We start from the raw sequence: 15,898 nt of genomic DNA on the forward strand, positions 1-15,898 counted from the left end.
AGGTATGTTTTGGAATCTTTTTCACCCATTTTTTCTTTTTCATCTTTTTTAATTTTTTTGGAAGGGGTTGAATTTATAGGAGGCATCATCCTCAGTATAGGAGACGAGTTGCAAATGCTAATATTTGAATCTTAAACGTATTAAAGAGTACTAGTTAAAAGTGACGACATGAACCTTGGATTCATCTTTTTCACCTTTTTCATTTTAGTTATATATATTTTAAAATTTGAGGTTGCCAATTTGAATCAAGAATCTAATAGTTTACTCATCGACAACATGAATGTGAAACTAATTAAACCTTTTGAGGATCCATTGTGATAATGATTTTTTTATATGATTTTTTAGGTGGTGGAAGGATTTAGACTTTCAAAGAAAGTTGTCATATGCAAGAGATAGAGTGGTTGAATGCTATTTTTGGGCCTTGGGAGCTTACTTTGAGCCCCAATATTCACTTGGCAGAAAGATTATGACAAAAGTGATTGCAATGTCATCTATTATAGATGATACATATGACTCATATGCAACATATGGTGAGCTCATTCCCTATACAAGTGCTATTGAGAGGTATATCTTTATTATTATTATTTTTGTAATAGGTTAGGTTTCTTTAATCAGAGATTAACATTAAAATATATAATATGATGAATGATCGAATATAATGATGAAGTTAGATTTAGGTGGGAAATCAAATGCATAGACCAACTTCCAGAATACATGAAACTAAGCTATAATGCACTATTAGATGTTTATGAAGAAATGGAGCAACTGGTGGCTGAGCACAAGAGACAATATCGTGTCGAATATGCAAAAAATGCAGTATGTATACGGACAAACATTTATTTGGTACAAAAGAAATAAGATATTAGCTAAATTCTAGATTTGAAAAAACAATTAACTTGAATAACAATATATAGTTATTTAAATATTGTTATAGAATTTGATTTGATATTAGTGATAATTATTGAGATTTTGTTGCCTCAGGTGATACGACTTGCTCAATCCGACTTTGTGGAGGCTAAATGGACTCTTCAGAACTACAAAGCATCATTCGAGGAATTTAAGACTAATGCATTGTCATCTTGTGGTTATGCCATGGTTACTATTACATCTTTCATTGGCATGGGAGATATTGTAACACCAGAGACCTTTAAATGGGCAGCCAGTGACCCTAAAATCATTCAAGCTTCCACAATTATTCGTAGGTTTATGGACGATGTTGCTGAACACAAGGTATAATAATATATCTATGCAATCACAAGAAACTGAACTCTTATTATCTTATTAGTTAAATGTCTTTGTAATGAAATCTAACAATCATTTTTATCATGGATTTGAAACAAACAAAGTTTAATGTTTGTATATCAAATGTTTAGTCTTAAATAGAATTTATAGGAGGGGGTTGAATCGAGAGGTTTTCAGATAACGGTGTTTGTGTTTAATATTCCAGTGACTATGCATTGGAAAGGGTTATGGACTCTATTCAGTTACCATGGCAAGGTGGTAGATGCCTTCATCCCGGAGAAAAAAAAGCAAAGGTGATAAGAGATTCGGGTTCGTGAGATTTTCTAATTTCTCAGATGTCAAAGGGTAATATCAAGATGAAATGGCTTTGTGATTCTTGGGAGTAGAATTTGGGTGAATATAGCAAGGTTTAAAGGTAGGAGGATAATATGGAGAAGGGTTATCAAGCAACGAAGTCCATTGTTTATCAAGGAAACAAATCAGAAAAGTGTGGAAGATGTGTTAAGAAGTAAGGAAGTCGAAGAGGAAATGGAGGCAGTTCAAAAATCGAATACGAGGGAAAGAAGTTCAGGTGATGGTTCGGGTGTAGGGGAAATGTACATAGAAAAAGTTGTTCAAGGTCACGTAGAAGATGAGCAATTGTGGAAATTACAGAAATGTCTGGTAGAGGAAGTGGCTTCTTTCTGTGAATTGAAGAGTTTAACTGATAGAGTTGTGAGGATGGGTCTTGGTGAAATATGCGTGAAGAGAATTCAAGGGAATTATTTTCTTATTGAGATTCCAAACGAAGAACTTTTAGATATATTGAAACAAAGAGAATGGTCGTATTTGAAGGAGTTCTTTGTAAACATTGAACCTTGGTCAGAAAGATGGTATTCTCTGAGAGGGTTACATGGATTGAAGTATCTGGGGTTCCTATGCACTACTGGAATTATGAAACGTTTAAAAGGATTGCAGGAAAGTGGGGTACTCTGGTGTCGATGGGTGAAAACTTGTCAGGAGTGAACAACTTTGAGAAGATTGAGATGCTGATTTCAATCTCACAAGTTCAAAAGTTAGATGAGATTGTATTATTAGATATGGGAGATGTCAGATTCTCGGTCAGTGTTATGGAGAAAGGATGGTCAGAGGAATCTAAAAATAAATTTTCGCAGAAGGAAAGAAGTCAGGTGGTGGCCGATGAAAGTGTGTCGGAGTCAGAATCAGCGATTGGCCTGGAATCGAAAAAGTTTCCGAATGGTAACCGAATCGTCTCGACAGACATAATAAAGGAAAAAGTCATTGAAAATGAAAGTGTAGGAGAAGATTGTCAGAAGATGTTGGGGGAATTAAATGAAGGTGATCATGATGCTCTTAACGTGGGAATTTTAACAGAAGATGATTTTGGCGCTGGTAGACTTAATAGTGGAATGGATAGGGCATGTGAGGATGTGGCTAATATGGGGTTGGCCTTGGTTTTGGGCCCAAGTGGGGGTCATGATGGTTCGGTGGATTTTGATGAAGGATTGGGCTCATTAGATATGGAAGGGCAACATTTGAGAGAGGGTAATACTCTGCTACCAGATCAGATTTACCCAAATAATCATGGAATCCCAGAAACGGAGGGTAGGGGCTTATGCCAGGAGATTAAAGAGGAAATCTTAAATACAGTTAGAGGTAGGAGAAAGAAGAAACAATTTAATAAAAGAATCAGTTCCATGCGAGTAATTCAGGACAGGGTGTTGTCTTCCAAAGAAAAACAAAGGAGGGATCGAAGTAGGAGAAAGGAAAAAAGCAGTGCTGCGTCAATAAAAGAAGATAAAGTTGTGAACCTTTCATTGTCTGATTCAGATATCAGTAATAGGAGGAAGGTAATTCTAAGGGAAGCTAAGCAGACTTGGGAATTAGGGAAGAAATTGGGGCTTAGTGTGAGGGGAGACGAAAGAGATGTTATTGAATACATTATGCGGCTTGAAGATCAGTAGTAAATGAGGCATAGGATCATAAAACACCATTGCAATATGAAGAAAAAAAAGATAAAATATTGAATAAGAAGGTACGGTCTATGTATGAAATTCAAAGCAGCAGTTTAACGATTAAAATAAGAAAAAAAGAGTTAAAGCAAGGCAGAAGGAAAAAGGAAAGGAAGTTAGTAAGGATGATGAGAGGATAGCAAATTTATCTCTATTAGTTTTAGATATTAGTATCAGAATGAGGGGATTTATTAGGGAAGCAAATAACACTTGGGCAATTGGAAAGAAATTGGGGTTCAGTGTTAACATTAATGGAAGACAATTAATAATGGTTGCCATTAACATTAATGGGAGACAATCAATAATGACAATCACTAACTTTGGAAAAGTGGCAAGGGATAATTTTTTTTGGTCCTTGAGATAATGGGCTATTTATTGTTTGGTCCTTGAACCTCAACTATAAATAGGCCTTCTCATTTCAATTCATCCCAACCAATCTTTCTCTCTTAGTTTTCTCTCTTCTCCCATTTGAGAATTCTTAAGGAATTCTATTTGTTTGTAATATTTTGGAGATAGTAAAGTTATCATCTGGTGTTAGTGCCCGAGGACGTAGGTATAATTTACCGAACCTCGTTAAAACTCTTATGTTCTTTTTGTCCTATTTTTCTTTCAATATTTGAGGGTATAATAGTAGTATTTAATTGTGCTATTAAATTACTATAGAAGGGATATTCTGACTAAGGAAAGACTTGGTATTTAAGAGATCCATGTGATCCACCTCTCTTCCTTGGGAATTGAACTTTGTGTGATTTTTAGTACAATAATTTACACGCTTACGACCCTATTGGAACAACAAGTGGTATCAAGAGCCGAAGGTTAATCGTAGTATGCTCTATGGTTGCAGTTTAAACTGATCTTCCACATCAGAAAAGATTTCCTTAGGTATATTGAAAGATTATGGAGAAAACGGTCGGTGTAGGAGCTTCAACATCGTCCACGTGGACAAGACTGACAATTGCAAATGCAAGATTGGCCGTGGAGATCTTTGATAGCACGGGCCATTTTGGTATGTGGCAAAGTGAGGTTCTAGATGCCCTTTTTCAGCAGGGTCTAGACATTGCCATTGATGAAGAGAAACCAGATGATGTACAGGAGAAAGATTGGAAGGCGATCAATCGGTTGGCATGTGGCACAATTCGATCATGCTTTTCTCGAGAGCAGATGTATGCTTTTTCAAAGGAGACTTCTGCAAATAAGTTGTGGGTGGCACTTGAAGAAAAATTTTTGAAGAAAAACAGTCAAAATAAGCTCCACTTGAAGAAAAGACTGTTTCGCTTCACATACGTCCCAAATACCACAATGAATGATCACATCACCAAATTTAATCAGTTAGTCACTGATTTGCAGAATATGGATGAGACATTCAAAGATGAAGATTTGGCTTTGATGCTGTTGGGGTCACTTCCTGAGGAGTTTGAGTTCCTAGAAACTACTCTACTTCATGGCAGGAGTGATATATCTTTGAGCGAAGTCTGTGCGGCCTTATACAGTTATGAACAGAGAAAGAAGCACAAACAGAAAAACTCAATCAGAGATACAGAAGCTTTAGTAGTCCGAGGTCGTTCATACACACGGAAGAAAACTCAAAAGGGGAGATCAAAGTCAAAGTCAAAGTCAAAGTCAAAGTCATGAGAAAGGCCACTGGAAGAAAAATTGTCCAAAGCTGAAGAATAAGGGAAAAGCTGCTGTAGATGCTTGTGTTGCAAAGCATGATACTAGTGACTCTGAACTATCACTGGTTGCATCATCATCGTCGTTCCATTCAGATGAGTGGATATTGGATTCGGGTTGTACCTATAATATGTCCCATAACCGGGAGTGGTTCTCTGATTTAGTAGAACTAAATGGAGGAGTTGTTTATATGGGCAATGACAATGCCTGTAAAACTGTTGGGATAGGTTCAATCCAATTAAAGAATCAAGATGGATCAACCAGAGTTCTGACTGATGTTCGGTACGTGCCCAGTTTGAAGAAAAATCTCATCTCATTGGGAGCCTTGGAATCCAATGGTTCAGTTGTTACTATGAGAGATGGGATTTTGAAAGTGACATCTGGCGCACTTGTGATATTGAAGGGCATCAGAAAAAATAACTTGTATTACTACCAAGGTAGTACAGTTATTGGAGCAGTCGCTGCAGCTTCCGGCAACAAAGAATTGGACTCAATACAATTGTGGCATATGAAGTTGGGACATGCCAGCGAAAAATCCTTACAAATTCTGGCAAAGCAAGGATTGTTGAAAGGTGCAAAGGCTTGTAAATTAAAATTTTGCGAGTATTGTGTTCTGGGAAAGCAAAAGAGAGTGAAATTCGGCACTGCTATCCATAATACAAAAGGTATTTTAGAATATGTTCACTCAGATGTGTGGGGGCCTTCCAAGACACCTTCATTGGGAAGAAAACACTACTTTGTTACTTTTGTTGATGACTTTTACAGAAGAGTTTGGGTGTATACCATGAGAACAGGATGAAGTGCTTAGAGTTTTTCTTAAATGGAAAACTATGATCGAAAACCAGACTGGCAAGAAAATCAAGCGGCTTAGGACGGACAATGGAGGGGAATATAAAAGTGATCCTTTCTTCGATGTGTGCCAAGAGTATGGTATTGTTCGACACTTCACAGTTAGGGATACACCACAGCAGAATGGATTGGCAGAGCGTATGAATCGAACATTGCTGGAGAAAGTTTGATTTATGTTGTCCAATGCTGGGTTGGGCAAGCAATTTTGGGCTGAGGCTGTGACATACGCTGGCCATCTTGTTAATCGTTTGCCATCATCTGCATTAGAAAGAAAAACTCCTATGGAGGTATGGTCTGGAAAACCGGCTACAGATTATGATTCCTTACATGTGTTTGGAACCACTGCATATTACCATGTGAAGGAGTCAAAGTTAGATCCGAGGGCAAAGAAAGCCCTCTTTATGGGAATCACTTCTGGAGTGAAGGGATTTCGTCTTTGGTGCTTAAGCACAAAGAAAATGATCTGTAGCAGAGATGTTACCTTTGATGAATCTGCCACATTGAAAAAGGTAGCAGATAAAGATATTCAGACGAGCAATACTCCACAGCAGGTGGAGTGTACTCCAAAACAGGTGGAGTTTGAGCAGATGGGGATTTGCCCAGTTAATAAGTCTAATTCTCCAGCCACAATGGAGGAATTAGAGGTTGAAGAGGTTCTGACCCAAGAACCACTAAGTACACCAGAACCAGTTGCAGTTGCAAGGCCACAGAGAGAAATTCGTAAACCTGCTCGATTTACTGATATGGTGGCCTACGCCCTTCCCGTTGTTGATGATATTCCTATCACTTATCAAGAAGCAATGCAAAGCTTAGAAAGTGATAAATGGAAAAACGCCACGGATGAAGAAATGCAGTCTCTCCGGAAGAACAATACTTGGGAGTTGGCGCAATTACCGAAAGGTAAAAGGGCAATCGGATGCAAGTGGGTATTCGCAAAGAAAGATGGATCTCCTAGCAAGAAGGATATTCGCTACAAGGCAAGATTGGTAGCTAAAGGCTACGCTCAGAAGGAGAGAATTGACTACAATGATGTATTTTCCCTGTTGTGAAGCATTCCTCCATTAGAATTTTGTTGGCCTTGGTAGCACAGTTGAATTTGGAGCTAGCTCAACTTGATGTTAAGACGGCTTTCTTGCATGGTGAGTTAGAAGAGGAGATCTATATGACTCAGCCCGAAGGATACACAGATGCTGGTGGTAGAAATTGGGTTTGTAAGCTGAACAAATCGCTATATGGATTGAAGCAATCCCCGAGGCAGTGGTACAAGCGATTTGATAGCTTTATGAGAAGGCAGAAGTACACAAGAAGCAAATATGACAATTGTGTATATTTGCAGAAGCTGCATGACGGATCTTTCATTTATCTACTCTTGTATGTTGATGATATGTTAATCGCTTCGAAGAGCCAAAATGAGATAGATAAGCTGAAGGCTCAGTTGAATCAAGAGTTCGAGATGAAAGATCTAGGTGAGGCCAAGAAGATTCTCGGCATGGAGATAAGTAGAGATAGACCGAGAGGCAAGCTCTGTTTAAATCAGAAGCAATATCTGAAAAAGGTATTACAATGTTTTGGTGTAAATGAAAATACAAAACATGTAAGTACCCCACTTGCTTCTCATTTGAAACTTAGTGCTCAATTATCTCCGAAAACTGAAGAAGAAAGAGAATATATGGCGAAAGTCCCATATGCTAATGCAGTTGGGAGTTTGATGTATGCGATGGTGTGTACGAGGCCTGACATTTCACAAGCTGTTAGAGTTGTGAGCAGGTATATGCATTATCCTGGAAAAGGACATTGGCAAGCTGTGAAATGGATTTTACGGTATCTTCGAAAAATCGTAGATGTTGGTTTAATTTTTGAACAGGATGAAGCACTTGGTCAGTTTGTAGTTGGATATGTTGATTCCGACTTTGCTGGTGATTTAGATAAACGTCGTTCAACTACGGGGTATCTGTTTACTCTTGCGAAAGCCCCAGTGAGTTGGAAGTCTACCTTACAGTCTACAGTAGCTGTGTCTACTACAGAGGCAGAATATATGGCAGTTACAGAAGCTGTTAAGGAGGCTATTTGGCTTAATGGATTGTTGAAAGACTTAGGAGTTGTTCAAAGTCACATAAGTTTATATTGTGACAGTCAGAGCACTATTCATTTAGCGAAAAATCAAGTCTATCATTCAAGAACCAAGCATATCGACGTAAGATATCACTTTGTGCGGGAAGTCTTTGAAAAAGGAAAAATTCTACTTCAGAAGATTCCGACAGTAGATAATCCCGCAGATATGATGACCAAGGTGGTAACAACAATCAAGTTTAATCATTGTTTGAACTTGATTAACATCCTAAGAATTTGAGCACCTTCAGGTGTATGGCGCTCGAGAGCGCATTTGTAGGCACTACAAAAGATAGCTTTATCGAATTTGGGGAGTTGAAGGAAGTGTGTGAAGATGTGATTATCCTAATCAAATCTTCAAGGTGGAGATTGTTAACATTAATGGAAGACAATTAATAATGGTTGCCATTAACATTAATGGGAGACAATCAATAATGACAACCACCAACTTTGGAAAAGTGGCAAAGGATAATTTTTTTTGGCCCTTGAGATAATGGGCTATTTATTGTTTGGTCCTTGAACCTCAACTATAAATAGGCCTTCTCATTTCTCATTTCAATTCATCCCAACCAATCTTTCTCTCTTAGTTTTCTCTCTTCTCCCATTTGAGAATTCTTAAGGAATTCTATTTGTTTGTAATATTTTGGAGATAGTAAAGTTACCATCTGGTGTTAGTGCCCGAGGACGTAGGTATAATTTACCGAACCTCGTTAAAACTCTTATGTTCTTTTTATCCTATTTTTCTTTCAATATTTGAGGGTATAATAGTAGTATTTAATTGTGCTATTAAATTACTATAGAAGGGATATTCTGACTAAGGAAAGACTTGGTATTTAAGAGATCCATGTGATCCACCTCTCTTCCCTAGGAATTGAACTTTGTGTGATTTTTTAGTATAATAATTTACACGCTTACGACCCTATTGGAACAACATTCAGTGTTCGTGGTGATGAAGAAGATGTTATCGAGGAAATTATGGGAGTGGAGATTCAATAACAAAGTTTTGAAGTCATGGAGAGAGAGAGGAGATTAGGTAATGGAGGTTAATACTAGGTGAAGATGAACCTCATCCAGATTTTGGAGAGGAAATTGGAGTTTGCTGTTGAAGGTACTATTCAGGAGGTTTTGGTGTTTGATAATTTTGAATGTTTGTTTTCTTGTCTGTTAGTGATCAACTGGGTGGGGTAATGTCCTTATGGGTTAAGGAATGCTTTGAGGCAATTTGAATTAATTGTGAAGTCAGGTTGTTAGTAGTGGTAAGTAGGTGGATGGGGGATGGGGGATGTTATGTAAGAGTCATTGATTAATGTGTTTTGCATCGTATGCTTGCTCTGATCAAAGTGTATTTTGGGACGAGTTGAAAGAGCGACGTAACAGTTTTTGCCTTCATGAATATTGGGTGGAGTTTTTTAAAGTTGATATTATTGAAGGTAACAGGGAAGGGAGGTGTATCAGGGATGTATGGGACCTTGGTGCTTTTTGGGAGAGTATGGACAACAATTTTTATTGAAATCCTGATTGTTTGGAGAGTTATTGGAAATTGCATTGGATTTTAGACTTGTTACATGGGCAGCTTCTGTGCCATCGAGATGGGAGACAAGGAATGTCTTGTCATCGCTGTTTTGGAATGTTTCGTGGTGTGGCACTGGTCATATTGATGATGGTTTCACAAGGCTTCTTTGATTGCATAACTTGAAAAAGGAAGTGTGCGATTGTCTTCAAGAAAATGAGGTTTTTGTGTTGTTGAGTGGGAGGATTATTTTTTTAAGAAAACAGATTGTTATGATGATGTTATGTTTGCAGGTGATGTTTGGTAGAATTGGCCGATCTAGAGTTGGTTTAATTCTATGTAATTCCATTCAGATGCAACTTTTGGTTGGTATTATCCATATGGTTGTTTGTATGTGGGATTGCAAAGGAGAAATGAGTTTGGTAGTGGTTTTTTCCGGTTTTGCTGCATCAAATGTTTCTGTTATGATTAAGAGTAGCGCGGTGAAGTTTTTTTTGGAGTTATTGTTTAAAGTTTGGTGTTCAAATGAAGATAAAAATGTCCGTGGTTGCTACACCATTCTTTAAGAGAATTGAAATTAGGATGTCCAGAGATGGATCTGTCTCTGTTTAGAAAGCGGATATGCTCGGTTACATGATGGACTTTGTGATTACAGTTACAGGTTTGAAAAGGACTGGTTTGTTTAAGGCAAGGTGGTGATTTTTGGAAGGGAATTTGGTGTGTTGTTGATGTGTTTCCTCAGGGAGTTGGTAAGCTTTTATGTGGAGCTAGGAGGTTTTTATGCTGGTTTTGTTTTTTGTGTTGAGCTTTGTTTAACAGATGAGGATATTGGGGTTGTGGTGGGAGATAGTTTGTTGTTATCATGTTGTTTTGGGTTTTGGATTTTGGGAATCATTTTGTTAGTATGTCAGTATTCTTGCAAATGCTGATTTTTGTTATTTCTTAATCGAGCAAAAAAAAAGATAAAAAAAACCCACTGATCATTACCACTTGTAGTCTATTGAGATAAATTTTGAATTCTTTATTAAATTAATTTTGTAATTGATTAATTGCCAATTAAACCTCAAATTTATAGCTAATCCCAAAGGATTACTAGTCAATTTCAAATTTGTGTACATGTAATAAATTTTGTAAAAAGATAATATATTTTGTAATGAAACAATTCAATACAAATAATATTATGTAGGTGATAAAAAAATATGTAATCAAATAAAGTATATTATAATTTATGTTATACAATATGGAGACGCTCGTTTTTTTAGGGCGGTAATCAGGAAATTGGGGACGATGTTGTGTCCCAAGAATTGCCAAGAGATTTACAAAGGGTCATTGAGACTCAATCTGTATATGTGGGTTGAGGGTTTGTGATTGAGTAACATTGTCGAATGAGACAGAGTTAGCGGAAGAGATTAGTCACTTAGAGAGTGAGGAAAATGGAAAGGACTAAGTATGAAATAAGAGGAGTTTTGGTCTTACTAACTTGAATTTTTGATCTAAGAAACGAGACATAATAGTTAGGCCTCAGCGGGTTGAGGATTTGTGAGCATGTGTTAGGTTTCGATTTGTGTTTTTTGTGATAGGCGTTGTCGGGCGAATGTTAGCAGAAAATGAGAGCATGTTTTAGATGTAAATCTGTTGAGCACCATGTTAGGGATTGTTCACGACATTCTTTTAGTCGGTTGCAAGCTTCGGCTAAGAGTGGGAATCAAAGACTGGTTTGTGCAATTAGGTGTCAAGAGGATCGAGATGCATCTGGCTGCAATACAGATACATTTGCAATTCATGTCAAATGTACCTTGGATTGATTAAGCCTTTGGTAGTACTTAAGTGTTTGATTGTCATTGGAGTTTCTGTGACTTTGAGATTGCAAAATGGTTAGTGCTATTTCTGTAAGAAGTTTCTAGAGAAAATCCGAGTAATTGAGTAAGGAGTTTGTTAGAAATATTGTCTGGATTGGGAGTGAAATATAGTCAAGTTTGCATTAGAATCAGAATTACGCAGTGATGGTGTCGTGATTAGTGTGAATGAGAAAATTTTAAATTTGGTGGTTAAGTATACGGTATGACAGCAGGAATTTCGAGAACGAAGTTCTTTTAAGGAGGGGAGAGTTGCCACATCCCAAAAATTAGGTTAGAAGAAATTTGGTGGTCACGTTCTGATTTTTAGTTAAGATTGTGAAAATTTTGTTAAGTGAATTAATTTGGTTCAGTGGTTAAGTGTTGTGTTTGTGGGTGAAAGGTTCTAGGTTTAAATAATTTTCCTTGTATTTTTGCTATTTTTCCCTAAACTCTTATCCTTGAACATCAGTGCTTGTAACTCTTCTCTTAAATCCAGTACCTATTTCCATCAATCGAGTCCCTTAGTGGACTGCAGGCGTGAAAGCTTACTGATCCATTCTGATGGAACTTCTTATATAGAAGATGCAAATTCTAGTCACAAAATAGTATATACTTCGCAGGAGCTAGGGACAACAGTCACGGCACCTGATGGGGCCAATGAAGTAACCAATAAACCGCAGACAAATGGCCAACGATACAGGGCATCGAGTAAGGACTGCCAAGGATCTTCCATACGTCAACCTCAGACAACCTTTGTTTCTAACCGTAGGCAGTCAACTGAAGCTGCTCATGTAGAGAAACGTCTGACTGCAATAGAGGATTTATCTTTGCAGAGTATTCCACCAGGGAATCTAAAGCAGTTGTTGATTGCATGTGCTAAAGCTCTCTCTGAAAACAATATCGATAAATTCAATATGTGGATTGCAAAGGCCAGGGTTGCTGTGTCTATCTACGGAGAACCAATCCAGCGTCTTGGTGCTTACATGGTGGAAGGGTTGGTAGCAAAAAAAGAGGCATCAGGATCTAACATATATCGAGCCCTTCGTTGCCAAGAGCCGGAAGGCAAGGACTTGCTCACATACATGCATACTCTGTATGAAATTTGCCCGTACTTGAAGTTTGGATACATGGCTGCTAATGGTGCCATTGCTGAAGCATGCAGAACCGAAGATCGCATCCACATTATTGATTTCCAGATTTCTTAGGGAACACAGTGGGTGACTCTCTTGCAAGCACTTGCAGCCAGACAAGACGGAGCTCCTTATGTGCGGATTACAGGTGTAAACGGGCCAATTTTCCCGGGTCTACATCAAAGCCAAAGTAATAAATAAATAAATAACCAAATAATAAAAGGTCCAATCATTAGTCCATTACATATCAGACCCAATAGCCCAGTTACAAGCCCATTTCAAAACAATTTAGCTCAATCAAATAACCCAATGCCTAAAAGGCCCAATGGCCCAAAACCTAGACCTAGGTTCAGCCAAACAAAAACCTAGGGTTTCCTTAGCGCCGCAGCCCCTAGCCTCCAACGCCATACAACCTCTAGCGCTTTAGCAGCCTCCAGCACATAGCCCCTGTACGCCCCATGACAAGCACCACGTACCATCGTGCCAATTGGCCTCCGTACCTGCGCAGAAACAGACAAACAATAGCACAGCAAAGAGGAAGAACAAAAAATCAAATTGTATTTGCTTTTTTCGTTTTTTACTCTTTTTTCGGCTATAAAGCCAAGAACACTGTCATTGTATTTTTTTTAGACACACAAAAAAAATGTAATAGAAAGCAATCAGAATAGAGAAAAAATAGAGCAAGGTGATTTTCGATTCAAAAAATCTCTAGATGCTTTATTTTCTTTAGTTTCATTCGGCCGGATTTGTGATTCTGATATTCGAAAGAAAAAAATAAGAAAAAGGAAAAGAGGCTTACCTTGTAAATGCGCCGTGGGTCGTCTTCTACTTCGTTGAAATCGAAGTATAGAGGATGTCTTAAGGCTAAAAAATAACCCCGAGGCTCAATTAGGCTGGCCGCTGTTCATGGTGGCGAATCAGCTCTTAAGTTGAGCATTTAGGGTTTTGCTGGTGAAGAGGAAATGAGGCTAGAGTTGTCCGACTGACTGAGGCTTGATTTTAGCCTTTTTAAGGGACCAAAAACGGTGTCCCTCTGAGCTTGTTTCATTAGCTCCAAAATGATGCCGTGTCGTCCATATCTGTTTTTTCACCTCTAGGATCCCCATGTTTCCGCGGGGAGGGGTAATTGCACGTGAGGCCCTCCTATTTTACACGAGTACTCAATTGCACCTGATGTATTTTTTTTAAAAATTTGGCTTTTTAATTTACATTTGTTTGCAATCTAGCTTGCGTCATAACGCAGCGTTTTAGAATCGGGGGTATTTCCCTATTTGGTCCTTGAAAATTTACATGTGTGACACGCTAGTCCTTTCTTTTATTTTTTATGACCAATTTTATTTGTAAATTATACCTTCTATTTTTATTTAGTTGTAATTGAGTTTTCTATTGATATAACTTATTATTTTGAGATTCATTCGATATTTTTATGTGGATTCATTTTAATGTTTTTGCTTGGTTTTAATTTGTGTAGTAATTTTGAAGTTCTTTTGGCATATTATGTTAACAATTTGTATAATGCCTTGTTTAAATATTTTATATATACTCGTATATGTATCATATTAATTGAGTCTTTATTCATTGTAATTTCAATTTTTTTTAGTTTTTTTTGGTGCTTTAAACCGTTTTAATAAATTTATTTTGTTTTATAGAATTACTATTTTGAAATCTATTTTTATATCATATTATTTTAATTATTTACATAATGTCTTGTTTAAGTATTGTTTGGGTATTGTAATGGGCCAATTTAGCCCGAGCTCGTACAAACACAAAACCCAAAAAGAAAAATTATTATAATAAAAATATTATAACAGTCCAGTTTTAAACAGTCCGAAACCCAAAATCATTACAATGGCGCATAGCCCAAACCTACTACAAGCCCAAGCCTAGACCCAAAGGTTCAAGGCCCAAATGGCCCAAAACATGTTAGAAACAAAAAAAAAACCCAAGGTTTCTGCTTCTTGCACCGTAGCCAGGCCCCAACCCGCAGTGCCGTACGGCCTCTTGGCACCACAGCCACGCCCACACCTCTATACACCAGCACACAGCCCTTGTACGCCAACGCACACCCTGTACCTGCGAGCAAATACAAAAAAACCACAGCAGCAAATACGAACAAAAAATGTATTTTATTTTGATTTTTTTGGGGATTTCGGCTATAAAGCCAAAAGAAATGTATTGTTCTTTTTTTTACACACAATATACACATATTGGAATACAAAAAAAAAATCAAGAAATCGAAAGGTGATTTCCAGATTCGGTTCCTCTTTCTCTGATTGTTCTCCTCTTTCCTTTTTTTTCTTTCTTTGGTTTTACACACCGTGTATTTTAGGCATAAAAAAGGAAAAGAAAGGAAGGGATTTACCTAGTAGACGAAGCCCGTCTTCTTCGTCGCAATTGAAGTAAGGACGGGGTTTCGAAATCGAAGCAGATAACCCTCGATGATTCTCCATGGCACCCCTGCGCATTGCGAATCGCGCTCAAATTGATGCAAAAGCATGCAACTGAAAAATGGGGGGAAGGGGGCTGATTAGGTCGGCCGATTGGGATGGAGAAAGTTAAAAAAATATTATGTTTTTCATTTCATCAGTTTTAGGGTTTCTCTTCCTTTATAAACGACATAAAACGACACCGTTTGGAGCCAGTTCCCATAGCCATAAAACGGTGTCGCATGAGTGACACGGACCCGGTGACCCAACCCTGACGCGTCCAGATCCACACTTCTTGGGCCTGTGAGGGTTAATTGCGTGATAAGCCCTTCCCCTTTTGCGATGCGTTCCAATCAGCTTATATTTGTATTTCTTTTGCTTTTTTTTTAATTTTCCCTGTAATTTGCGCATGTTTGCACTTTGGTCTGTGTCTCAGGCTACGTTTTGGGGTCTATATTATTTCCAAATTTGGTCCCTGCGCATTCGCGCATGTTACACGCTAGTCCCTTTTTATTTTAATAGTTCATTTCATTTATAATTGGTCCCTTCCATTTTTATTCTATTTTAATTGAGTTTCCTTTTTATTTATTTTATGGTTCGTTATTATTTTTTAAGATACATTCAACATTTTTTAATCCTTGTTTACTTATTTTTTACATTTTAAGTTAGTTTAATGATTTTATTTTGTTTTTTAAAATCACTATTATAATGTTTTTTACACTATCATACATATATATATACTTTATAATAAAGTTAATGTTATTTCATACATATAATGGTTTTTGACTCCATCCATATATTTTAACATATATTTTTGTTATTTTAATATGTTTTGGATACATGTTTTACATATTGTTTAAATTATTTTCATACTTATATATATATATTGGTACATATATTTGATCTATATACATTACTAAATCCATGTATTTTATATCTATAGTTTTCTTTGTACATAAGAGTATGTTTTTAAGTCTATTATATATGTAATTTATAATAAAATTAATTTAATTCTATGTATAAATTAAGTCCCATGCTAATTTACTTTATAAATTCTTTTAGATTTATCCGCATATATTTTTACGTATATGAGTCATTTTTTTGAACATAT

The 15,898-nt window shown here is 37.1% G+C and overlaps 1 protein-coding gene across 1 annotated transcript; it reads left to right on the top strand.

The window, feature by feature from the left end:
* Window positions 1–8,942: 8,942 nt before the first annotated feature.
* LOC107939640 (chitin-inducible gibberellin-responsive protein 1-like) lies at window positions 8,943–12,436 on the top strand. The gene is made up of 7 exons (XM_016872997.1): window positions 8,943–9,005; window positions 9,314–9,370; window positions 9,457–9,531; window positions 9,687–9,875; window positions 9,975–10,054; window positions 10,136–10,242; window positions 11,811–12,436. The coding sequence occupies exons 1-7, from the start codon at window positions 8,943–8,945 to the stop codon at window positions 12,434–12,436; spliced, it is 1,197 nt and encodes a 398-aa protein (XP_016728486.1).
* Window positions 12,437–15,898: the final 3,462 nt, after the last annotated feature.

Source organism: Gossypium hirsutum, chromosome A04 (genome assembly GCF_007990345.1).
Source record: "Gossypium hirsutum isolate 1008001.06 chromosome A04, Gossypium_hirsutum_v2.1, whole genome shotgun sequence".
NCBI classification, from domain to species: Eukaryota; Viridiplantae; Streptophyta; class Magnoliopsida; order Malvales; family Malvaceae; genus Gossypium; species Gossypium hirsutum.